We start from the raw sequence: 25,006 nt of genomic DNA on the forward strand, positions 1-25,006 counted from the left end.
AGGTAACACAATGTACAAAAAGCAAGTCTGGAAATAGTAAGATTCTTGGTTCCATAGAAAACTTTTTTTCTCTTCAACGTTTGAATAAGAAAACAATGCACTTATCTCTACTGAGCTTCTGCTGCATTGCTTGTTAGGCAGCCAAGGGGTAAACTGATGCTGATGCGTAATGAAAAGAAACAGGCTGGCTGATCCCTGTATTACTACCACAGCAGCTTTTGAGGAAATGGTTAGATGCCAGTCAATGAGAGGAACACATGATGTTGAAATAAAGGATTAAATAAAATTTTCCACACAGTGAGCACTACGGTACAACACCATTGCAAAGTTGGAAAGAACTGTGCAAATCAAATGTCCAGCTCCTCAAAAGAAACAAGTAACTAAAAAGATTGAGCTCTGAAGAGCTGTATGTTAACTGGCAGGCTCAACCCCCCTTTGGCAGGCCTCAGGACCCCTGGAAAGGGTAAGGCCAAAGCAAGCAGGCAGTCAGAGGGAATTAGGGAGCAGAAGACTGGTGGCTCCCTCCAGGAAAATGAGGATGCCACAGTGGCCTCACCAGGAAGCTGAAGGCACCAGAAGAACCAGGAGCAGTGCTGTCCATGTTAGGCTCTGTGGCAGGCAGTGCACTGAGCACTGGTTGTTTTTTGCTCGAACACCTGAAAGAAAGGAGGGAGGGGGAGGAACAGTCAGTTTTGAAACTCTTCTGAAGGACAGTGAAGGAAAGGGAGATGAAAAAGTTAACAGAAATCAATTGCCCTGAAAAGCCGATTGGTAATGTCACATGTAACCGCAAACCCACGGATCATCTTCTTGCTTAGAAGTTAATTGGTTGTGCAAGGGTAGGAAGGTTTGTGTGGGTGAAGAAATTAAAACAGTATTAGCCAAAGAAAACTTGGCTTGCACAACAGCTGTGGTGACTCAATCAGGGGCAGAACATAAGATCTCTACGAGGAGTAAACAGCCTGTGCATAGAGACTTGAAGCATGGATACCAGAAGTCGTGTAATGGACTGTGTGTCAGAGAAGGGTGGGAACTAACTAGCTTAGAGCTTACCCGAGGAAGTGACAACCCGAACCTGGGAGCTGACTGCTCCCTCTCCCCCTTCACTGAGGGCACGCACCTCAATGGTATAGGTGCCTCCCTCTGGCAGTGAGAGCGTGGTGGAAGGGTTAATGGTTCTTGTCACCTGGTTGTGGCCTCTGCCTTCCTGTTTGAGCAACACCTGGAGAACACAGACACACAGCCACTTTAGGACTATGATGCATATAAAGTTCATACAACAAATTGTAGCAGCTCCTATGTTTCTCCAAAAGTAGCGAAATGGGAGAAGGTATTTCTGGTGTCAGGGAATCCAGAGGAAACACTCCAGTTCATTTCCACATAGACAGTTTTAAATAAGTTGCAGTTGGAGTAATAATATGAAAGTTTAAATTAAAGACACAAAAAGCTTGTTAATAAATATGTGATTCTTTAAATAGAAAGTCACATTTACAACACGGTATGTGTGAATGACAGGAGAGAAGTTAGCAATGAGTCCCAAGGAAAATTTTGGTAAAAATGATTTTGCCTGTGTTGCTAACAGAGCACTGAAGCTAAGCACTACACTTCGCAGAAACCTTATAATACCTTTGTCAGTTTACACTATATCAGTTCAGTTTCATGATCATGGAAAAAAGTTAGTGGAATTCATTTGGTTTCCAAAGGTGATGAATATTCTTCAGCTGGGGCTCATGGTTATTTTAGTAACAGCTTTTAGTCCCACCAAACAGACAGAAAACATGATTTCACAGACACCAAGTCAAAAATAATTACAATTCAATAAAATACACCTTAAATACCAATTTATCCACAAGACTCCTGCATTAGGAGAATTATAAGAATTGTAAAAAATTTTCTGTAGGAATTTTCTATAGTAAATACTTCTAATGCTAGTGTCTCTTCCCACTTCACGAATGTTCAGATGCATTCATGTTTCCTGGTGTCTTATGAAACTGAACAAACATGACTTTAGTGACAATGAATCATTACCATGTACCCGATGACATCAGATTCGTTGTCTTTTGCCTTCACTGGGTCCCAGCTTAAAGTCACATTGTTGCCGTCTTGAATCCACATGAGATTGGTTGGAGGTTGAGCAGGAGCTATGAACGGAGAAGAACTCAGTGAGAATTCAAGCAGACTTTCAAACAAGGTTTCAAGTAACTAGGTCAATTCCTACACATTTTACAAGTAAATTTAGAGCCAACTTGTCAGGTAGCCTGTATTCCATATATAGTATGACATGATTCGTGTCAGTGCTGTACTCACGGGCTTTCCTGGTCTTGGCTGTGACAGCAGCACTGGCAGGACCCTGGCCAATGCTGTTGAATCCTTTTACTGTGATGAGATACAAGCTGTTGCCTTCTAATCCTGTCAAAACCATGGATGTTTCATTTTTCACAGTTCTTTGTTTTTTTCCTGATTCTTCTTGCTCTGTGTCTTTCCAGTAGCTGACCTTTTAAGAGAAATAAATGACTTTGAAAAAATACTGCTCTCAAGCCTCAACTCATACACCACACTGTATGTAAATGTACAAGTGTGCACAAGCAAACACTTTGTAAAAACCTCATATCCTCTTGGTCGTCCAGGTCCAGGACTGGGTGGTTTCCAAGTGACCCTAATTTCTGATGAAGAAACACTGTTCGCTTTTACATCAGATGGTGCGTCCCTTGGCTCTGTAAAATTAGTCAACATGGTAGCACTTATGAAATGTGCAAAACTATTTGGTCTGTTTTTTCAATGCATGAGGCTACAAATATTAACTTACCCCCTTCAGCAGAGTGGATGATGACAACTTTGCTGAAAGGCCCATCTCCTTTATTGTTGTACACGCCAACCTTAACTTCAAAAGGGGTAAGTGGTGGGAAGGTCTCGTCTCTGTATTTGTACGTTGTCGAGTCTGCTGACGTCACCATCTTCTCCTTCCAGCCTCTGGTTCCGTTGGCACGAAATGCAACAATATACCCAAAGCCCTCACCATTTTGGAACTCCTCAGATACAGGCTGAAAATATCAGAAAGAAAGAAACAACCACCCATGAGCACCTTTCACTGAGATTATCTGTAAACCTGGCTTACCAACTAAAGCTTTGTATCTGAAGGTGATTCCTTTGCAGTTTACTATATTCCTCAGTGTAAGCTATGCTTTCAATGAACAAAAAAACACAAACAACCTTTTCTTCTATGCACATGTAAGTTCCATATAACCATTTTTCAAGTTTTCAATTTCTTATCTGTTTACTGTAACTGTCTGCCAGTGTTAATAAAGTTGCAGTCATTTGCGTAAATAAAACAAATCATATCTGGCTCTGCTGCACCCATTATGTAGCTATTTATCTTTCAGTGTCAGACAGGAGGATTTTGGGACACAGCTTTTGTGTGTCTGCAGTGCTTATCTGTCGTTTTCCTGAAGTACTGAAACTGGGAGCTGTCTTCTGCAGCTGTTCAGTGCTTAATCAAATCAAATGCCAATTTATTAAGTGAGCTAGAATTTAATTAAAATATGTGCTTCAGGGATTCAATCTTTGGCTAAATTTAATAAATGACAAACACCTGTACACCTGTTTTTGGCAACAAGTCTGCCGCTCACGTTGAAATGTGTTGTTTCACAGAGGCTTCAAAGTAATATTGTCCCCCGAAGGCATCACCCAAATTAGCAATCTAGTCTACAGAGGGAATGGTGGTGGATGGAGATGTAGTTCACATTTCATTCAACAACGACCAATCACTATGACTGCCTAATTACAGGGATGATCAGTGAAAATGGATGAACTTACACTAAAGTTATTATGAGAGGGGACAATGCTTTTAAAGAGATGCCAAGGAATATAGATCTTTTAAAAACAGTATGAACAGATTAGGTAGTTAAGACCAAAACCACTTGTGGGTTTAGGAATGAGACAGTCACAGATAAGTGTGGACGCTGTGACAGAACTAATATAATGGAGGTAAGTCTTGTGGATGAAACTGTGAGGCCTGCTGGGCTCAATGACGGTGACTGTGGGGGCATCACTAATGGTCCTTCCAATGGCTCCCTGAGAAAAAGCAGTCTCTCACCGTCGACTCTAATGAGACAGCTGAGTGACGCTGCAGAGACTCTTTAGTCATTCATACTGCTTAATAACCCTGCCCACCATGGCCGTCCAGGCTCTGACAACTCACCACAGATGATTGCAGAGGCAGAACTGCCATGCGCTTACATGCCTTGACTGCCAAAAAGGGCTAACATTCCTGCTCCGTCTCCTTTAATATCCATCGTCATTGATCATTGAGGGAGTCCTGATTTATTTCCAAAAGCATTTAGTGGAAAAGAAAATAGGGCAGAGCTAAAACGACTTAAAATGCCAAGTACCAATAGCACTATACTTACACTGCATGTAAGTATAGTGCCTTGTGTGACATCTGGAAAACTGGCAGATCAATTCTTGTATCCCACAACAGGCAGAGAGGAAACATCACGTCTTAAGAAGTACTTCTGTACTTCACTACTACATACTCGACTTCAGAAGTGAATTGGTCTGAATTAGACTGTCTGAACGAAAGCAACTGAGCAGACTAAGTAATGTTCACCCTGAGTTTTAGGCTGAGGCACTTGTTGAAGAAATAAATTGTTGGTGCCATGAATTCAGGTGAAACATTAAGAATTCTGGAAAAGCAATTGTTTTCACTAACAATAACTTTTTGTAATTACTCAAATTTATGCATGGCTTGAAAGTACTCTTTATTAGAGTTTTAAATCTAACCAAGCACCCATCGTGGTTTTATGTAACTTTAAGCATCCCTTGATTGTTCTTCTAGCATGTGGTACTGCATTTATTTATAAGCAGGTTGTCATTGTGTTATACTAGCTAAGCTAATGACACTCTTGAGTTATAAATAGGAAACGGTCTACCACCAAACAGCATCCCATCTGGAATGGACATTATCCCCCATAATGCGCCACTGAGGTGCACTTCTCCTCGTGTGAAGGTTATCTTCCTAGTGGCAGTTGGGCTCCCATACTTAATAACTACAAGAATAACTGTCAGTTGCTTCCACATCTGTTCACTGTTCCCCTGTTAACATATCCTTCAACTGATCTCAATTGCAAATTCTCAGATTTGCTCATAGTAATTCTGCACATGCTGTGCTGTGAACCTGGCTGAGACCCAAGCTGTCCACTTGAAAACAGTTCACACTAATATCGTCTTTACTTGGAGATTTATTACATTTTCTACAGCCATTGTCAAGATTAAGATTGCAAACAGATTTTCATAAACATCCTTGGATTTATTGGGAATGAATGAGATTCAAGGTTAATCTTTATTGTGGCTCTCTGATGGGACCAAATTTAAAATTCCCTACATTTTAATCACCTGCCTGATGCAGCTCTGTGTAATACATGGCTCAGCTGCCCTTCTTTGAACTTTGTCAGCAAATTTTACAATTGTGACCAAGTTATACCTTAGAACTCTATGGCCCAGTATGGTTACACAAATTTAACACAATTAGCTATTATCTTAAGGCTAAGCTGCTGCAAATGATGCAGCAGGGGGTTTAGGCTTGTTGGTAATAAAATTTTCCACAGCCAACAATACTCAAAATGCAACATAAATCTGACACTGATGAGAGCCATTGACAGGTAATGGTTTTAGTTTTTTTCCTTTTTTAGGAAAGCTGAAGCTAGTTAAACCTGCTCTCCAACCACCCAATGTGGAGTTAAAAGTTAGTGGAAGCAAGCAAGGAAAGCATGTAGCCTACTACAGCCAAGTCTACCTATATGTCTGGTCTGTAATGGACAAAGGTCACTTTCCTCTAATAATGGGTCTGGCAGCTCACAAGACCCTCTGTCTTACAGATAATTGTGAACTCTGTAAACCCAACCTTTGTGCTGTTGTATGAGATATAATGTAGATATCTCCTATTTTCTTCTATCAGAAGGGTCTTGGCTTCATGAGAGTTTAGTGCATCCACAACTGGGCTATATTACTTTGTCTCTACAGCTGTGGTGCTGGCCAGCTTGTCTGCTGACAGACACTTCTACAGTCCAACTGTTACAGTATTAAATCAGTGAGTGTGCACCCTCTTTTTTAGCTGAATACTGCACCTCTTGATCAAGGAATTGCAGACATGCTTTTCAGACTCAGAATAATCATTCATCAACACATTGAGAATGGCAAAGGACCCCTGACTGAAGCCAAATTCAAATACAGCACACTGTGACTGTACTAATTAGACTAAGGCTTGTATCTCAAATACCAGGCCGTGCTAAATGCAACAATTTAGAAAGTTGCTAGTTTGACATTTCGTTTAGAACTTGGTCTCCTTAATGCTGTTTAAATATAATGCTTGTGGAGTAATATTTATCAAAAATTTCTTTGGGTTTATTTTTGTGTTGACACATATTATACCTTAGACAATTAGAAAAACTAGAAAAATATAAATAACAAAAAAATATACCTATACCTGTTTATTGCTAACCAGGGTCACAGGGATCTGCTGGAGTCTATCCCAGCTCTCTTTGGGTGAAAGGCAGGGGTCCAGCCTGGACAGGTCACCAGTCCATCACAGGGCCACATAGAGACAAACAACCTCACACACTCACACTCACTCCTATGGGCAATTTAGAGTCACCAATCAACCTGACATACATGTTTTTGGACTGTGGGAGGAAACCAGAGTACCTGGAGAAAACCCACACAAGCACAGGGAGAACATGCAAACTCCACACAGAAAGGCCAGGTTGCGAACCAAGGACCTTCTTGCTGTGAGGAAACAATGCTAAAAGTGCTGCTCTGCTCTTCTATTACCCAATCAAAATGAGCCATCCACTTCACCCACATCAAATCACTTCTTCTGCACCAATAGATTTTCCCACAGAAAGGCTAAAACTGGGCAGTAAAGGATAAGGCAAGAGATTTTCTACACAGTTATTGTTAACAAATCCCATAGAGAAACTAAAACCCACAGTGAGTTATTTCTACTAACCATGAGGTTTGTGAACCTAGAACCTGATTTATCTGTTTCTCTGCACCACAGAACTCCATTGTTGTCCAAAATCTACTAAAACATAACTTAACACAATTAGGTGGCATGTTTCTTCATTATGAAAAATATGACACTGTAGTAAATAAACTGTAATAAAAGTAAAACAGGCTAAAAGTTCTCTAAGCTTGATTGATGTCATGCTGCTCGACTCAACGCTGTCATATAGACTCCACCAAATCCTTCAATATGTCTTTTTACCCCATTTTAAGAACACCATCTTGTCATTTTCCCACTGCTGAAATGCTGCTCTATGTTTTAATTAGATCCCACTTTGATGGTTCTGGGAGTAGATGGGAAGAAAACGCAGGTCCCCTGCACACACTGTTAGAAGCTGCAGCTACTCATCACATCTCAAGTGAATGCAACTGACTGTAAACTAAAGCAATCATGATGTATATCTTAAAATCGTTAGACCGTTTCCTTCAAGCTTAGGAACCACAAGACCTAGCGTCGTCCATCACCCATGCTTTATCCCCCATAATAACGTCTGACAAGTATTCCCAGGCAACAAAAAGTGAAGTTTTTAATGAATGGCACATGCAGTAGCAACCTCTACAGGGTTATTAAGTCACATTTGCATGCAGGATTTATTACTTTGTGAAAGGCACATTCTTAAGGGAACAATACTGAAGCTGTAGTTTTGTAATGTTTAAAATTACGTCTATTTCATTGGGCTTGTTTTGTATAGAGCCAGAGCAGTGACATTAAGTATTGGCACTGAAAATAATATTTGGCATTGAAAGCAGGGCTCTGAGGGGAGGGGCTAAGGGACATAGTTACTATATGTTCTGCATATAATTTGCATATTACAGAGAGAACTTAAAGAGAACATTCTCAACCTTAATGTCCTTAATAACAGATGAGAGATAATTTTTAAAACTTTCTTGATAAACACCCCATAGGTTTCTTTTCATATTTAATCATTTAAACATATTTAAACATTTCTTAAAACACATCATCATCTTGAGCTTTTTGCCTGAGTTTTTAATATTACAGGCACTACTTTGTATCAAGGCATCACAGTGGTTAAGAAGTCAAAAAATCAAGATTAAAATCAAGTGTATTTAAGTATTTATGCTAATGATATGGTTTGGAGATTATATTTTATTATGAAGATAATATTCCTACATTGGTGATAGCAGCTATTATCTGTACTTGTTCCTTTTTCAGTATTACGAGCAGGACTTAACATGCATGTTATTTTTATCAATGTGATATTATCATCATCAGGATTTCTTTGTCTTATTACCTGTGGATTAGTAATTTCAAAGTAACATTTGAAAATCAGTAACATCTTTAATAGTTTGATTTTGCTTTCTGGGGGTAGGGGAGGGGGTACAGAGAAGTCATACAATTTATTGACATAATGCAACACAGCCACACACTTTACGAAACACAGCAGTTTTATGAGTTGTCACACTTATGCTGCAGAGGGAGTCTGGCAGAGAACCTACCTCCCATGAGATGACCAGCTCATGCCGACGGCCATTCCCTCCACTAACATTCGCTGGTGCCACTGATGGGACTGTGTGAAATGGAAAAGGTTAGCACTGCACACCGACCCACCATTGCAAACTTTTTTGACATATTTTTGAAAAATAAAGAGTAGATGAAAATACTTTCCAGATTCTAATCTATTGTTTTTAAAGCCCAATCCTCAATTTGTGACCACACAAAATTGACCTAATTTAGATGGATAATTGGACAGTTTATCATATTCATTAAAAATGCATTTTGTATGTAAACTGGTCATAACTGAAAACAGAATATAGTTTTAATGATGTTTTAAAAAAATAAAGTAAATAAGTCATTAAACATCATCAGAAAACATTTAAAACGACTGTAAACTGTTTTGTGCTTGCATTAATATACCTGTCAAATTGTGAGTGATTATTCTTATAAGCCCCTGTTCTGACATTTGGATCATGAATTGTAACATTAAGGATGGATTGCCACAACTCTGTGTAGGTACAGTAATTAGTCTGTTAATTACGCCGAAGAAATGGGACAGATTAAACAATCCACTTCCAAATGACCACTGACCTTTGTAATTATTACATTTTATAGACGAGAAATGAGCAGTTACTGAAGCGACACATTTGCTTCAGATTATGAGTGAATTTTTGCTTGCCATAAAAAGTGCATTCTGCTGTGTCCTTGCCTCAGGGCATTAAAGAAATGGTTGCTTTAGCAGAAACACAAAAAAGCTTATTTTCAACTTCTTGTCCAATCAAAATTGAGTAGATTAACAGTGGGAATATAGCATGGTCATGAAGTGGCATATGGGGGCACCAACTCAGTTGTCTAGCTACATTAAATCATCATCAGGAATTTGCACTCAGTGTATGGATATGTTCCTGATTTTGGATGATTACTGAAGTCTAACAAAATATGACTTTAATGTACAGTAGGGTATATACAGCACTGATGGCTTTGAGGATTTACCTGCTTCTTTAGTCCTAACTGCTCTCGAAGGTGCACTGGGATCTCCAGTCCCAATAGCATTGCTGGCTACTACCCTAAACTCATATTCCACCCAAGGATTGAGTTCCACTGCGATGGCTGACTCCATGTCCCCTGTCACTGGGTCTGGGTCTGCACACAGGAGTGTTGGATTTGTATTTATTTATTCAGGACAAACACTACATTACAGCTACTGTACTACAGCACAGTTCACCCTATGCACAATAAGGTGAGACAAACTTTGTGCCTTAAGTGCCAATTTTCAGCTTAAAGGGTGTCTGAATCATAGTGAGTAAACAGTGTAGAACTCATAGACCTTTAAATACAAACACCCCCTAAGAGCAATGCAGCAGGAAATAATGCTGAACACACAGACAAGGCAATCAGGGAGTTTTTATGGCTGAAGATTCGAAAGTTCTTTGCTGGCCAAGGCAGTCACAAGGCAGTCACCTGACCTTGATCAAGCAACTGAGCATGAGTTTCACTGCTAGGCTAGAATGAAACAAGTAATAAATGATGATGGCTGCAGTCTGGCACAGACTTACTAGGGAAAATGTGTCTGCCTATGTCTGGTTTGTGGCCTACAGGCAATTATTAACTGCAAAGGACTATATTTGATTAAATATGATGACTTTATATGATGACTTCGAGGTTATGTTGACTTTCTGTTCCCTAGAATTGAGGGATAATCACTACACTGTTTACATCTGTGTGTGAAAGCTGAGAGTTGACACTCAAGCCACATAGCCATTGTTTCATTGCAAATGCAGTGTGGTGGAGTAGAGACAAAAAAGCAAAAAATATCCCATTGTCTTTGTTCATATGGCCTGCATAGTATGGCACCATCCCCCCAATTTACAGACACTTGGCATATTTTGAAAGCAGGTGTGAAGCAGCTTTAGCACACATTTGGAAGTGTGATTTGCTGATTTTAATCAATTTTCACTGTATCTACAGAAGACTTAGAGTGCTATGTTGTTATAACTTACACCCTGACAGTGGAGGGGAAAAAAGGTTTATGAATGTATTTTGAATGGAATTACAAGCAGGTAACACAACTAATCTCGTTTCTTCAGGCTGCCATAATCAAGCTTCAGTGTTGATCATGCACAACAAACAAACATTGACTGAAAGCATATCAATGTCACAAATGAACCAGAGGTCTCTCTATGCTAACTGAAGTGAATTCAGTGAAGCAGTTGAGCTGACATTCTTATCATCCACACCAGCTCGGAAAGAGACCACTCTGTCAAACAAGCTGCTCTTCAAACATGAGCTGATAACTCTGTTTGCAAGGAGTGGGAGCTAATAGCCAAATCTCCTTTATGCTAATCTTAACAAGTTCAACAATGACAATATATCACAGAGCCCTAATTGTGTTTTATCGAATTAAATGTGGTTGAACAGACATGATGTGAGAGGAGCGTATGCAAAGTGTGATTTATATATCTGTGGGGATAAATCATTATCACACCTTAAACTCTGCTATTATTATCACACGGCATATTAAGATGGATTACACACAGTGCTTAGCAAGCCTTCATCCTTTAATGCTAAGTGATAGTAATTGATGGTGTTTCTGTCAAAGTATAAAGAGAAGCAACTAATTCATTTTTAAGCAGCAAAAGTCCACACTAAAAGAATATGGATATATCTTACAACCCCTGCTCAAAAGGTTAATTTCCCACTAACCACTGATATCACAGAAAAAATTTCAAACCAATCATATTTGATATAAACTCAAACTACATTTTCCTGAGCTCTTATGAGCAAAAAATTCCAACATAAAAGGCAACTGGAAAGACAACTAACACTCAACTTTTTAAACAGCCATCGAAGAAGAGTTTTGTCCAGCTTATAGGACACTTGATCCATTGCTTTCTGGATGAGGCTGAGATTGGATGAGATTGTTTTAATATATAACAGCAAATTGCCACAAGATTTTGTCGCTTGAAAACAGTAACCTTGCTGTAGTTGGGCCGATTCACCATCTCTGTACATGACTTTGCAGGGGATTAAGGCCTTTGTATATAGCTCCACATTAACCTCTCAGATCTAGAGGCTGCAATTTGCTCCTTATTGATTACCTGTTTTGACAGTTTGCCAGCCTAATGAAAATGGGCTGCGGGCCTGTAAATTATACGTGCTGATAGGGCTGTGGTTGTCCAGGCCACGAGTCCAGGACAAGGTGGCTGTTGTATCTGTGATCTCCTCCACTATCACCACTCCAGGGGGTCCTGGAGGACCTAATGGAGAGGAGGTTAGGAGACACAGATAAAATTACAGGTTTGAATGAATGCACAATCAATTCTTCAAATATTTGAAGACAGAATGAAAGAACAAAAACAATCCTTCTTCAAATCAATTCTGTGATGGTCTTTTATGCATAACTAATAGATACACTAATGCATGCAATCACACAAGCATTAAGAAGGCTGGGCAGCTGTGTGCACATAGTGACAACATTAATTCCCTGTTGGAATCGTTACACAAACAAACAACAGACAAGAATACAACATACCGTAGTGAACCAGGATTTAGACTTACACAGATCTGCTGCCAAGGATTTCATGCTGATTAAGGAATACTGAAGCTTTCCTTTTTGGGCAGTTCAGCTGAGAATGACTGTAAGGTAGACCTTCCTGTGTTTTAATACAGTTGAACATATGTTTACCTCAGTCTTCAGATTTAAATGTAATCTGCAAGTGTAGCAAACAAGGACTCTAGGGGGGACAGCTGTAAATGAAGAGCTGGCAGCTGGCAGGCTCAATGAAAACCAGTGTACTGTGTCCCAAAAAAATAGCCCAATAAAACATTGCACTAAAAGCTGCATTTGCATCTTGGGCCATTAAAATGCATTTGGTCACTATGCCTCCAACACTATCTCATAAACCCTTCCTCTAATCATGCTAAATGTTAGTTGGCAATCATCAAAATAAAGGTGGCCAAAATTACACAATATTGTATAATTTTTCTGATTCACATGAACTGTACAAAATTACATGGCAACAATCAAATTACTCAGCTGAAAAAAAAGTCTGCTCTCTTGCTCCGTCATCGCCACAAACATTTTCACATTTCCTTTCATTTTCAATCACAATTTTTTAATCGTAATAAATGTGAAGAACTGAACTGTTGTGAAATGATAACACCAAACCTATCTAGTCTATGTTTAAAACAGAACTACAGTGAAAATCAGCTCTTATGCAGCTGTAGTGCAGCATGTTGGCAGTTTATTGAATACATATATAGGAGCTAACAACTGTCCTGCAATAAAACCTGGCTCTAAGAAGGTGACAATGTTCTGTTTTTGCTCAGTCACTTTAAGAAAGGTTTTGATTTAACTGAGTGGCGACTGTCGAAGCTGTAGGTTGTTGGACTGTACTGCATTATACATTATACAGACAGGTGTTTCTGTTATTTAGTCTAGCCTTATTGATATAAATGCTGAACTAACAGAAACACCTGTCATGCAATACAGCTCAACAGCAGCAAGCTGCAGCTTCCAAGAATTATCATATAGATGAATTAACACCTCTTTGAAAACAAACATAAACAAACAAACAAAAAACTAAATGTTCTCATATTCATAAAGGGAGGATTTATTTCAGGGCGGTTGTATTAGGCCGCATTACTTTTACCATGGTGTAACCAATAAACAGCTAGCTGAGTGTATATACCATCACTAAGTAATACCAAACTCTAATTTTGGTTGGGGTGACTGGTCATTAAATAAAATTTCTGTCATCTCACAAAATCACTCCACAAGTTGTAAGGCATGGATTAAGGTTCACACACTAAATGAGTGTATCACAGCATTAAATGTATAATTATGTTAATACCAGTCAGACAAGAACAAACCAATTCCTTGGACAATAATTGTCACATTATCAACAACATTTAGGAACTGCTAGTGAATTTGATCACAAAATTTTTAGGCCAATCTGTTCAACAGTACATATTAAACTTGATCATGCAGACAGACCGTCTGTCCAGCACTCACAGTGACCATAAAAAATTAGTCAAGATGGTCAAAAAGGAGCAATAAAGTGAAAATCGTCATGGCAGCAAATTTTTAATGTCTGAGACATTAAGACCTGCTACACTGTTAACTGATTTCCTAAAATCACAGAAAATGTGTTGTTATGAAATATTTCACATTTCCAACAGCTTTAAGGGATGGGTTCACAATGTTTTAGGCCTCTGTTGAAACAGTAGTTAAGCACCCACATATACCCACATATGGGGAAATGTGTATACATTTTTTTCTTGTAAACTTTCTTCCTGTTTATGCAGATCCAAGTCGTTCTCATAGTGCCCTAGATCAAACTTTCCTAAACTTATTCCATATTAATTTGTTTTAGGACAGTGGCTCAGGTCAGGGGGGAAAAGAGTGTAAAGGTACTGGTGCGCTGACAGATAACAATCTCACCTCGCACCAGAAGTTCAGCCTCTGCAAATACAGTATCAGCGCTGGTCTGGGCCTGGCATCCATACTTTCCAGCATGCTTCAACAAAATGTTCCTAATCATCAGATCCACTGTCGAAGACTGCTGCAATTAAGAAAAGGAATGTTAGGTATTGAATCCTAAATTTGCTTTACAGAAAAGTGTGATTCCTTTACATTTTGTAAAGGCTCATGTGGTTCCAGAGATTCCTGTTTAATTTATGTACTTGCTTGCTGCTACATTCTTCAGCTACAGGTATTTTCTGTGTTGAAATGAGAAAAGCCTAAGGCAAGACTGGGAATAATTCAAAGTCTACAGGCAGCTGTTTAGCACAAAACCTGATTAAAATTACAAACCATGCATCAACCAGGAATCTGTTGTGCTTGTAAAGGATTGTAACTGCAAATACTTTTTCTCCAGAGCATGGGTAGCAGCAGAGGACACATCAGGCCAGATGTGATTTTAACATCCACTGTTGATAAAGGAATAGTGACGTAAAAAGGACTCCCTGGTCTCATGCAAATTTGTTTTCACTTCATTTTATGGTTTAGTTACTAATGATATTTTATATTATGAAAAACAGAAATGCAGAATGTTACCTTGTAAAACCATAAAACTAAATGAGCCTGGTTAAAATTTAAGCAAAAAACAGACTGTTGACAAACATTTATCTTAGTGTATTTTTTAAGTTCGATTCTTCAGAAACTGAAAGTGTCCAGCAAAAAAAGAGTGAAAAGGTTAAAAGGTGAAATGGGATGGTTAACAATGAAATCTTGGTACTGAAGGGGGCAAAGGTTTGATCCCTTTTCATCTGTGTATATTTTATTTTGACCAGAGAATTAATACATTTTGTTCAGAGAATCAAAAACCCTGCACCTCTGTCCAAAATAACTACAGTCAAACAGAGAAACAAACATACAGACAGAATGAGGCCTCACTACTTTGTAGCTGAACGGATTTGGAATCATGTTTCTAGAATCCCATAATTTGAAGAGAAAGATGGTATAAAAGCAATTATCAAAAATGAAATGCTACTTAATATTTATATTTAAATGGTATTTATTATCTGTTACATTCCATGTCATTCTAAATCAGGGGTGGAAACTGTACCAATTCATTTTCTCTTCTCCCACTTCACCCTCATCTGTGATGGTATCTTCCAGCTTGTGACTGACTAAACACACCTGATTTAGGTAATCAGCAGTTAGGTAGGGCAGGGATAGTTGGAAAACGAGCAGGGCAGTGGCCCTTGAGGAACACTGATTGCCCACCGTAATTACTTTTAAAAGCTGGTATGAGCCAGTCTCTGTGTATATTTTCACAAAAAATACAAATTCACAGATGCAATTCAAAACACCAGACTACACTTTGATGTATATTATTGTGTGATTCATTGCAGGCCTTTTATCTTTTACTTTTAGTGGGAATGTTTTCTATATTAAGTAGAATAAAATTATATAAGATGAGCAAATGGAAAAGAAACCAATTATATGAAAAAACAAAACCATCTGTTTACAGAGACAGACAGCTGGACAGACAGATGCACAGAAATGTAAGACTATAGTCAATAAGATAAATTCAATTTTAGTATTTTGCTCTTACTCTTGCTCTTACTGTTTGGACGTATTCAAAGTGGCCGCCATCCTGTTGAAAGTTGATGGGTTTCTGGTTAAAGAACCATTGGAAAGCCACATCCAGTGATGTGTCATGTGTTGCCTTGCAGCTCAGCACCACGCTCTCCCCCACAGTCACCTCCACTCTGGTCGGGCTAAGCTCCACACGCATGGCCTCTGGAAGCACAAAGCTGCTGCACTGTCACCTCAGGTTAACCCAAAGCTCGCGTCAAGCAGCTGCATTTCATTGTGACGTCACTGCCAGATCAATCACGGGAACCCAACTCCTTGGGCAGAAACACTTACCTTTATTGAAAAAAAAATCCTGCTTAGTTCTGACCTAGACTACACTGCATGAGACAGAGTCCTTTACGCTGTTAAAGTGTGTCTTTGTAATATGATTCTTGAATGTGAGAGTTCTTAGTTCACGGTTAAACAAGCCCAATAAATTTTCTGGCACCCGAGCAAAGGTGGGAGGAAAAAATTACATTGGGGACTGCTTGCTGGTGGCCGACTTGGGCTAATTTGGCAGAAAATAAAGGCCCTCAGGGCATCACTTACCTTTTACCCACAGTATGGCTGTCAACTCTGCTGAGCCCAACTGATTCTCTGCCCGGCAAACATAGCTCCCCTCATCCGCTCGGCTGGAGTTAACAATTCTCAGAGTGTTGTTCCGTAACAACATAATCCTGTGAGGAAAGACACAAAAATCAATACCGGTATGAAAACAAATTCACGTACAAACAGTTACACTACAGGTTCAGGCATGAGGTTATCTGTTTGTGATTTTATTGGGTTACAAGAATCGCAATATTCACTTGGGATGAGTACAGAAAAGTTGGAATAAATGCTCAGATATTATTTAAAAAGTCATTCACTAGCTTTTTAAGTAGAAAATATAAAACAAACAGTTATTATCACCAAATTAAGGACAAAAAAGTGTTTCACAGGATTTGTGTTATAGAAAAGGTTCAGAGGACTGATGGGTGAAAAGTCTCCAACGGTGTTTATATTTGTTGTGTAACTTTCAACAATTTAAATATGCTAAAGAATCAGATTTGCACTAAGTAGTCCTATTTTCCTCAGGAAGAAAACACTATTGAAGGAACAGTTTAAGGAAATGAGGACAAATTATCAATAGAAGAAAAAAGTGACACCAAAGTAGTGATGTCAAGAAGAAGAAGAAACATGTTTGCTCCGTTTTGTAATGTGGGTACAATGATGCACTTTATCTCATGTTTTGTCTGTGAAAGAAGACAAAAGGCTGCCATTTGAGTGATTACAATACAATTTCAAATCAATTAAAGGAAACATTTGGAACAAAAAGTACTCCATGAAAAAAACAGGCATTATGAATCCTTCTTCCACTGCATCAATATCTCTCTAAATGTATTTTTTATATTCATTGTGAATAGCACTCATGAATCCCCTGTACAAATTCTAGATATGCATATCACCATACTGTCCTTCTGGGAAAACAAAACTGTAAGCGAGAAATAAAACAGGTTCACACCTGCATTCATAAGTAGCCCCTTATCTAACTGAAGGACAACAGCAATATGTTATTAACATTTGGCTCTTGACCAGCTGGAGAACTGACATCAACTATAGGATGTAACTGTTTCCTACAACACTGGAAGCAGGTGTGTGAGCAGATGGCTACAGATCAGGAATCATGTAAAAGTATAGTATTGTCATTTATGTTGAATCACTGTTCTCTGCTCAGTGTCCAGTGCAAACCCACTTTTATTCTAAATATATTTATAACACACTTGATTTCAGCATGGCCTTCAGAAGTGGGTCTGTGTATTCTGTGTGCAAAGTTAAGTTTTATCAGAAAATCAATTTCATCCCAAATCAAACAATCCAATTTTTTAGGGAATGGCTGTCTTGTCTTTTAAATTAATTTATATTTACAACACTAAGCGCTTTCATGTGTATGTTGTTTAAAATTGGCAAAAAGAAACTCATGAAGGTATGACAAAATCTTGCCACATAATTCAGAAGCAATCTTCAGCTAGAAGACATTTTTCGAATTAGGGTGGAACTTCACAACTGACAAGGACACTGAGGCAGAAAGGACAAGATAGGGACTGAGTGAGTATAGACTTTGCAAATCATCTGAACCTTTGGAAATTTGAAGAAAACATTAGAAAAATCACAGCAAAGCTTTAGTTTTAAGTTATCTGAGATGAAATCCAATACACCTCATTATTTACATTATAGTGTATAATGCAACCACAATCCAGTGTCTTCATGTGCTGGTCCCAAGTCGGGGTAAATGCAGACGGTTGTGTCAGGAAGGGCATCCAACGTAAAATTTCAGCCAAATCAAACATGCGAATCACAAATATGACTTCCATACCGGATCGGTCGTGGCCCGGGTTAACAACGACCGCTACTGGTGCTGTTGACCTACAGGGTGCCAGTGGAAATTGGACTACTGTTGGTCAAAGAAGGAGAGGAGGAAGGAGTGTTCATAGCAAAGAGAGAAGAGGAAGGACAGGAGTGTAGGACTTAGAGTAGGGACTTTGAATGTAGGGACTTTGTCAAGGAAAACTAGAGAGTTGGCTGATATGATGGAGAGAAGAAAGGTGGATATCTTGTGTGTTCAGGAGACCAGGTGGAAAGGTAGCAAGGCCTCTAGATTAGGAGCAGGGTTCAAGCTGTTTTATCATGGTGTGGATGGAAAGAGGAATGAATGCTAGGAATGTTCTGGAGGTGAAGAGAGTGTCAGATAGGGTGATGAGTCTGAAGCTGGAAGTTGAAGGTGTGATGTTGAATGTTGTCAGTGGTTATGCCCCACAGGTAGGATGTGAGTTAGAAGAGAAGGAGAAATTCTGGAGGGAGATGGATGAGGTGATCCAGGGTATCCCTAGTGGTGAGAGAGTGGTGATTGAGGCAGGCAGCATAGGATGGTGGTGTGTAGGATGACTGGTGGTTAGGAAGATGAAGAGGACAACGGCAGAGCAGAGGACCAAGTGGTGGAAGTTGAAAAAGGAAGAGTGTTGTGTGGCTTTCAGGGAGGAGCTGAAACAGGCTCTGGGAGGTCGGGAGGTTCTTCCAGATGACTGGACAGATGAATGAGGAAAATGTTAGAGAGCACCGAGTAGAAGAGGTGACTGTTGTGGAGCAGGAAGTAGCAAAGATCAGTAAGGATGAAGTGAGGAAGGCATTGAAGCGGATGAAGAGTGGAAAGGCAGTTGGTCCTGACGACATACCTGTGGAGATATGGACGTGTTTAGGAGAGGTGGCAGTAGAGTTTTTGACTGGGCTACTTAACAAGATCTTGGAGAGTGAGAGGATGCCTGAGGAATGGAGGAGAAGTGTACTGGTGTCCATCTTTAAGAACAAGGGAGACGTGCAGAGTTGTGGATACTACAGAGGACATCAGAGGGACAGCTCATGTTAGATGTTTTGGAGAAAAAGCCAGGGAAGCCAGATTGAGATGGTTTGGACATGTTCAGAGGAGGGACAGTGAATACATTGGTAAAAGGATGCTGAGGTTAGAGCTGCCAGGAAGGAGGCCTAGAGGAAGACCAAAGAGGAGGTTCTTGGATGTAGTGAAGGAGGACATGAGGATAGTTGGTGTGGGTGAGGAGGATACAGAGGATAGGGTTAAATGGAGGCAGATGATTCGCTGCGGCGACCCCTGAAGGGAGCAGCTGAAAGGAAAAGAAGATTTACATTATACTGTATAACCAGTAACCCATAATAAATTATAAAACATGTTAGAATTGTCATTATTTATTTGTTATTTTTTATTTAAAATAGTAAAATGATGCACCTGCTGTGTTAAACAGAGTCTGTGGGTTTCAATTGGGTCTGCCACGTAGTTTCAAACTAATGGGATTAATACTTTCTATTTAAGAGACAAAAGCCCTGAACATTACTGGAAATCCATGTTAATTACAAACCTTCATTAAGTCAGCACAGCTGTCAATGCCAGATAAACGCGAAGCTGTTTCGATTCCTCTGCTGTTCTTCCAGGAATAGAATGTCTTTCCATCCATAAACTCTTTACTTCACTATAGGTAATGGCAGAAAATCTTTTCAGGAGTCACCCTGGCCAAGACCTGAAAGGCCACAGCTCCTCCTGTTTATTTCTGATAGAAATCACCAATTCACAAGGTTGATCTCCAGTTGAGCAATGACCCTTCCCCCTAAACACACAGTGTTATTCAGTTCAATAATTCACAACAGTGGTGTTAACTTGCAAGAAACATCCTATTACAGTGTCAAACTCTAATTGGATCCAGTTTTATATTATAGAAACACTGTGTATAACAACACCAGAGGAAGTTACAATTTCTGATTATGGAACTGCATACATAATGCCAGCACAAAATAGTAAATGATAAATGGCTTTGAGAAACATTGACTAAATGTTTTGCCAATATTTTGTCAACAACCTCTGCTCTCTTAAGACATGACTTTATCTAAAGTTAGATAAAAACTAGATCAAGGTTTTTGAAAACGTATGAATCTCTCTGCGGTATACACCAACAACACAGAAAAATAGATTTGCAAGGGTTTGACAAATACCTTAAGGCTTTATCAGATCCAGACAAGCCTGGGTCATTATTCACCATTTTAGGGCACCACACATACTAACTTATCCCCATCCATCAGTTCCAGTGAAACCATATCTTTTATAGAAAACAGACCATACACCAGTCTAAAATTTCCTTTGAGGATTATATTTCTTTTAATGGAACAAATTTGCTGATTCGCACCAACCATGCTAAACTAATCCTTCTATACTCTGCTTGTACCCATCCAGCTGTTAGGGATATGAAGATTTGCCTCCTGTTTGAGGGAGCAAGGCACTTAGGATCTGATTAACAACCAGCTGCCCTCGCTTCAAGGCTGTTGAACAGACTGCTGAATAAACTGGCTGATAAACAAAGGTCCTGTTCTCTCAGTCAAAACTTGGGAAGCTCAGCATTGACTGATAATTGCAGTAGTGTCGCTCAGTTTGATTGATGGACCCTCGCCTTGCTCAGCACCCTCAAGGTGCAACAGAGAGATGTTTTTCATAAAAGATGATGCATCAAACTGCATGTGAATTCCAAATGCAATTGTATGGTCTAAATTGTCAGCATCCCTGAGAAGGAGATGGGGTTGAGCATGAGTCTCCAGAGCTTTGCCAGTACCTAAGGTGTTTTATTTTAGCAGTGACACTTAATTTCAGTTACAGTAATGAAAATGTGATGTGTTACAACAAGCCATGTATACAATTCCTTGAGGGCTTGAACCGGAATGATAACACCTGAATTTATGCCATGAAACTATGATGAAAAACAATATAAAGATATTGAAGGAGACAAACTTTTCATGACTTCATACATATTTTACAGGGCAATTACCTTTCTCTCATAAAATTCTGTTCTTTAAACTGTGCAGAGGAAAAAAACATCGAACACTTTATAACAAAAAGCTCCAGCAAATCTAGTCTTAAAAGAAAATGTACACAATTTATCCCAATTAATCCTCGTCCAAAGTCTAAACCTTTTTAAGGGTTTTATTTTGAACACTGAAACATTCCCTCCAACAAATATTTTGGATGCACAATACAGGGTACAAGGCTGATCACTGTTTTATTGATATTTCATGGCACAAAATGAATATCTCTAAGTTTGATGATGTATGTTTGACATTTGTTTCACAGGTTTAGTCAATAGACATTTCCATCTAGTTATTTTATCTATAAATGTACCTTCAGTTAAAAACAATCATTATATTAAACCATGCAAACAACATACGCACAGATGTTGTTATTAACATGTTCTTCTGAAAAGAGGAGTTCCCTCTGAGGCTGGGTTAAGGTTTGATATGATGACCTTGAGGCCAACCTTTGCAGGCAAACATCTGTGCTTTGTATTTAAATGTCCTTGAGTAGAACACTAGTTCCCAATCAACTTCACAGATCAGCAACTCAGTATACTAGCATTACTTTATTACAAACATTCATTCTAACAGGTATACTCAAAATGAGATATTCAGTATGTTCAAAGCTACTTATATTCAAGTGAAACATGACCTTCTGCTTTACCTTTTATTTGGCTGTATCCTTCTGTCTCCTCTCTTCCATGTTATCCGTGGTTTGGGTGATGCTCTGGGTTTGCATTCTATTGATACATCTTTTCCAAGTGTGGCAATGACCCGTATGGGGTTGGGGACAAAGACAGGTGCTGAGGCTGTTTAAGAAAAACACACATTTTAATACACATATTAAAAAATTTATGAAAATAATGAAAATCTATATCATAGTCAACACATGCTAGCTATTTAACAAGCATGTTAAATTTCTTATTAATTAAGATAATTACCGATTATATTATGTTTAATATTAAACAAATACTCCCAAACAAGTTTTTTATTTGGAGACAAATGTATTTATTTTTTGATCAAGCACTGAAACCAATGATTTTTGATGATGTTAATTAAACTCTTGCTAAAGGGTTCAAAGATATTTGTTTGTCAATATAACTTGACTGGATTATTTCTTAAAGTTTGTTTAGGAATCTTTATGCCTACTAGTGGTAAAAAATCCTTAATGTGGTTTTAATAACTGTGTGGTTGATAAAATGCACACAAACAGAATTATAAATGTTCGGCCTCTTCAACTGTGGCATTTCAAAATAATTATTTCAAAAATGCTAGGGGCTTGGCCTGACACATCATGTCTCAAAATGCAGCTTGATCAAAACACTAATGTCTTTCAAAGACTTTCCACATGAAGTACATGTTTACAAAAAATTCTTCCATACATACATGAATTTAAATACTTTTAGATACTATATAATGTACCATACTACTAATTCTGTGCTAATTCAGTACCCACTACAATCACATAAATATGTATCGTTAATTACTGTCATCATGTTAATGATCACATGGCTGGATGATTCGCACTGAAAATAGTTCTTAATCCATATTTAACCAGGCTGTCTGAGTGATAATAAACACATAATACAAGCGTATAAATATAATATAAACATATAAACAATTATAGCTTGTTCAAGACACTAAATTAAGCAGTAATGTTCTAAATAAAGCTCCTGGCACTGAAGTTCATGTGGTACTGGTATAAGGTTGTACTACACATCAAGACCATCTACAGGCTGCAAGGCTTTGTCAACTGTGATTATTCAAATCAAGAATGATGCTTTATAGCCAACATTATACACAATGACAATTCAGTACCATGTGTAGCTACAGGCTGACCCCTCACCCTGTAACACTCATGTCTTTGAGCCTGAGTAGTTGCCTGAGTGACAGAGATCCCTCTAGACACGAAAAGAGGCCGAAAACAGAGCAGTTGCTGTGTGTATTTGTTTTAATCAAAATAGGAGCAAGCCTGCAGCTGGTGGCAGCAGTACCCTTATTGCTTCACCCCCACCTTCCCAGAAGAGTTGGATCTGGGACAAGATCACAGGCATGAGGGCAGCCACTACCCCCATGTAGCCTCCAGTGATTGCTCATCTGCAGACTGTTATTAGCCATGTAATCTGTCCTGATAGTGTTTGCTTGTGGACACTTCCACAGAGTACAGGTCACTGGAAAGAGATATCTGGGGGGTACAGTTATGAAAACATTCATCACTGGCTACCAAATATCATCATTGTAACTGTTGACTATTAAGGAAGGCAGAGATACCTCCACATCACCTCAGATAAAACTTATTAAAATCAAGACTACACAGTGACTTTATAGCACCTAAACAGTGGTTATTTTACACAGTTTCTTAACTGATTTAGGGAAAACCATCAGACAAAGATTTTTGTCTGTTTGCAATAAGATTTTCAAAATGACACAGAATCCCTTTAAAAAAAGGGCATGCCACACAGACAGTAAATCAAACTGTTCCTCAGGGAAACATGAAAGGGGAATTGGTGTCACCAGATGTGTCCCAGTATAGAAGATGACAAGAAGAAAATAATGCATCAACACAGAACAGTGAACACCCATTCCGTAGGACTGTTGTATTTTTAGCCGGAAGCCTTATAGGCTGAAGAGCAAAGTTTCCTTTATTTTTAATGCCCTCACATTTCCATGTTCCTGTGATGTTTCTTATGTGCAAAAAAGGTAAGAAGCTTGTCTGTAAGTTGGCAATGACTGACAATTAGCAAATACTGACTAATAAATACCGGATTACAGTCATGTCCGAAATGAAGATCTAGGGTTTCTAAGTAATGGCCATTGTGATGGAGTCTCTGCTTTGATAGAGGGGATAAGACCCTAATGGCATCATTAAACTCCATCAAAGAAACCACTGATGTCCCTCGTCTGGTGTTTGCTCCCATTACTATAATTCCATACCTACAAGTAATTTCTTTTCATTCTCATCAGAATAATGTAGAACTGTTCCAAACTCTCCTCAACATGAGCTATGCGGGCACCTCTTTGACTATAACTATAAGGGCCTTTCTTTTATTCATGCCGTCCACTGCCTGGGTTAAATCAGGGACCATTGATTGCCAATCAGCACATCTCACAGTTCAGTGTTCCCCACTTGCATTTCAATCTCCCTTACCTATCATCTGGTACCTTATTCAGATACCAATACACTGTCTGCGATTTTCATTTTTGTAGAGTTTCAAGATACATACTTGGTAGAACACAAATGTTTCCTCAATAAATTTACATAAATAATTTTTTCTTTTAATGCCTTATTTCGTCTTATAAAAAATATAAACGAAATTCATAACTACCTAAAATCTTCAGTTCAGCATTAGAGTAGGTGGCTCCATATTTATTTTCTGCGACACACTGGTACATTCCTGAGTCCATCTGCTGCACTTTGTGAATTGTCAGCTCTCCATTTACTATTTCAATTCGATCCTGTAACAAGAAAAAAAGTACAGGCTACATCTGAAAATAGATATACTATTCATGATAATACCGCACATAGTGGATGTGTATTTTCATGGGAATACTTTAAATGTTTCATGGTGCAATCAACAACAAAAAAAAGGGTGCTCTATAGTCAGGTAGGTACCTGGGATGTCAAGGGCAAACCATTACGAAGCCAGCGATAGGTGGGCCGGGGCCTCCCTGTGGCCTTGCACTCCCACTGGAGCTTTTCTCCACTATCCATCTGAGTATCATTAATCATTCTGGTCCACTGAGGGAGGGCTTGGAGATAGAAAAAAATGACTTAAGAATAAGTAATATATCCTTGAAACACACACAAGGTAAAGTATGGTTACCTGTACTTCAGAAATTACAATTACTCTATGAAATAAAACATCTTTTTTTATCCTGTTATGCTCAAAATTTCATATCTATTCTAATGAGGCGCTGGTTCACAGACATTGATAAAAGGCAGGAAAAATGTTCAAAATAATGATTGTACAAAATGTAGAAAACACCTAAGCCTTGCCTCCAGGACTAGGATTAGGCTTAGTTCTATA

General features: G+C 38.8%; 1 protein-coding gene across 2 annotated transcripts in view; it reads right to left on the minus strand.

Moving 5' to 3' along the window:
- Nucleotides 1-526: 526 nt before the first annotated feature.
- Nucleotides 527-25,006, minus strand: part of cntn5 (contactin 5) — an 88,625-nt gene continuing 64,145 nt past the window's right edge. Inside the window, exons 10-24 of one of the 2 annotated variants that reach the window (XM_026330313.1) lie at nt 24,592-24,728; nt 24,305-24,434; nt 21,643-21,787; nt 16,149-16,276; nt 15,577-15,764; nt 13,959-14,079; nt 11,614-11,772; nt 9,509-9,658; nt 8,518-8,588; nt 2,807-3,041; nt 2,605-2,714; nt 2,308-2,494; nt 2,029-2,141; nt 1,054-1,222; nt 527-656 (exon numbers count right to left, since the gene is read on the minus strand). In XM_026330313.1, coding sequence (XP_026186098.1) covers nt 553-656; nt 1,054-1,222; nt 2,029-2,141; nt 2,308-2,494; nt 2,605-2,714; nt 2,807-3,041; nt 8,518-8,588; nt 9,509-9,658; nt 11,614-11,772; nt 13,959-14,079; nt 15,577-15,764; nt 16,149-16,276; nt 21,643-21,787; nt 24,305-24,434; nt 24,592-24,728 — 2,147 coding nt within the window. In that variant the 3' untranslated portion in view covers nt 527-552. The remainder of the gene's footprint in view (nt 657-1,053; nt 1,223-2,028; nt 2,142-2,307; nt 2,495-2,604; nt 2,715-2,806; nt 3,042-8,517; nt 8,589-9,508; nt 9,659-11,613; nt 11,773-13,958; nt 14,080-15,576; nt 15,765-16,148; nt 16,277-21,642; nt 21,788-24,304; nt 24,435-24,591; nt 24,729-25,006) is intronic. The other variant, XM_026330323.1, reaches the window with a different exon arrangement.

The sequence above is a fragment of the Mastacembelus armatus genome, chromosome 13 (assembly GCF_900324485.2).
Source record: "Mastacembelus armatus chromosome 13, fMasArm1.2, whole genome shotgun sequence".
Lineage (NCBI taxonomy): Eukaryota > Metazoa > Chordata > Actinopteri > Synbranchiformes > Mastacembelidae > Mastacembelus > Mastacembelus armatus.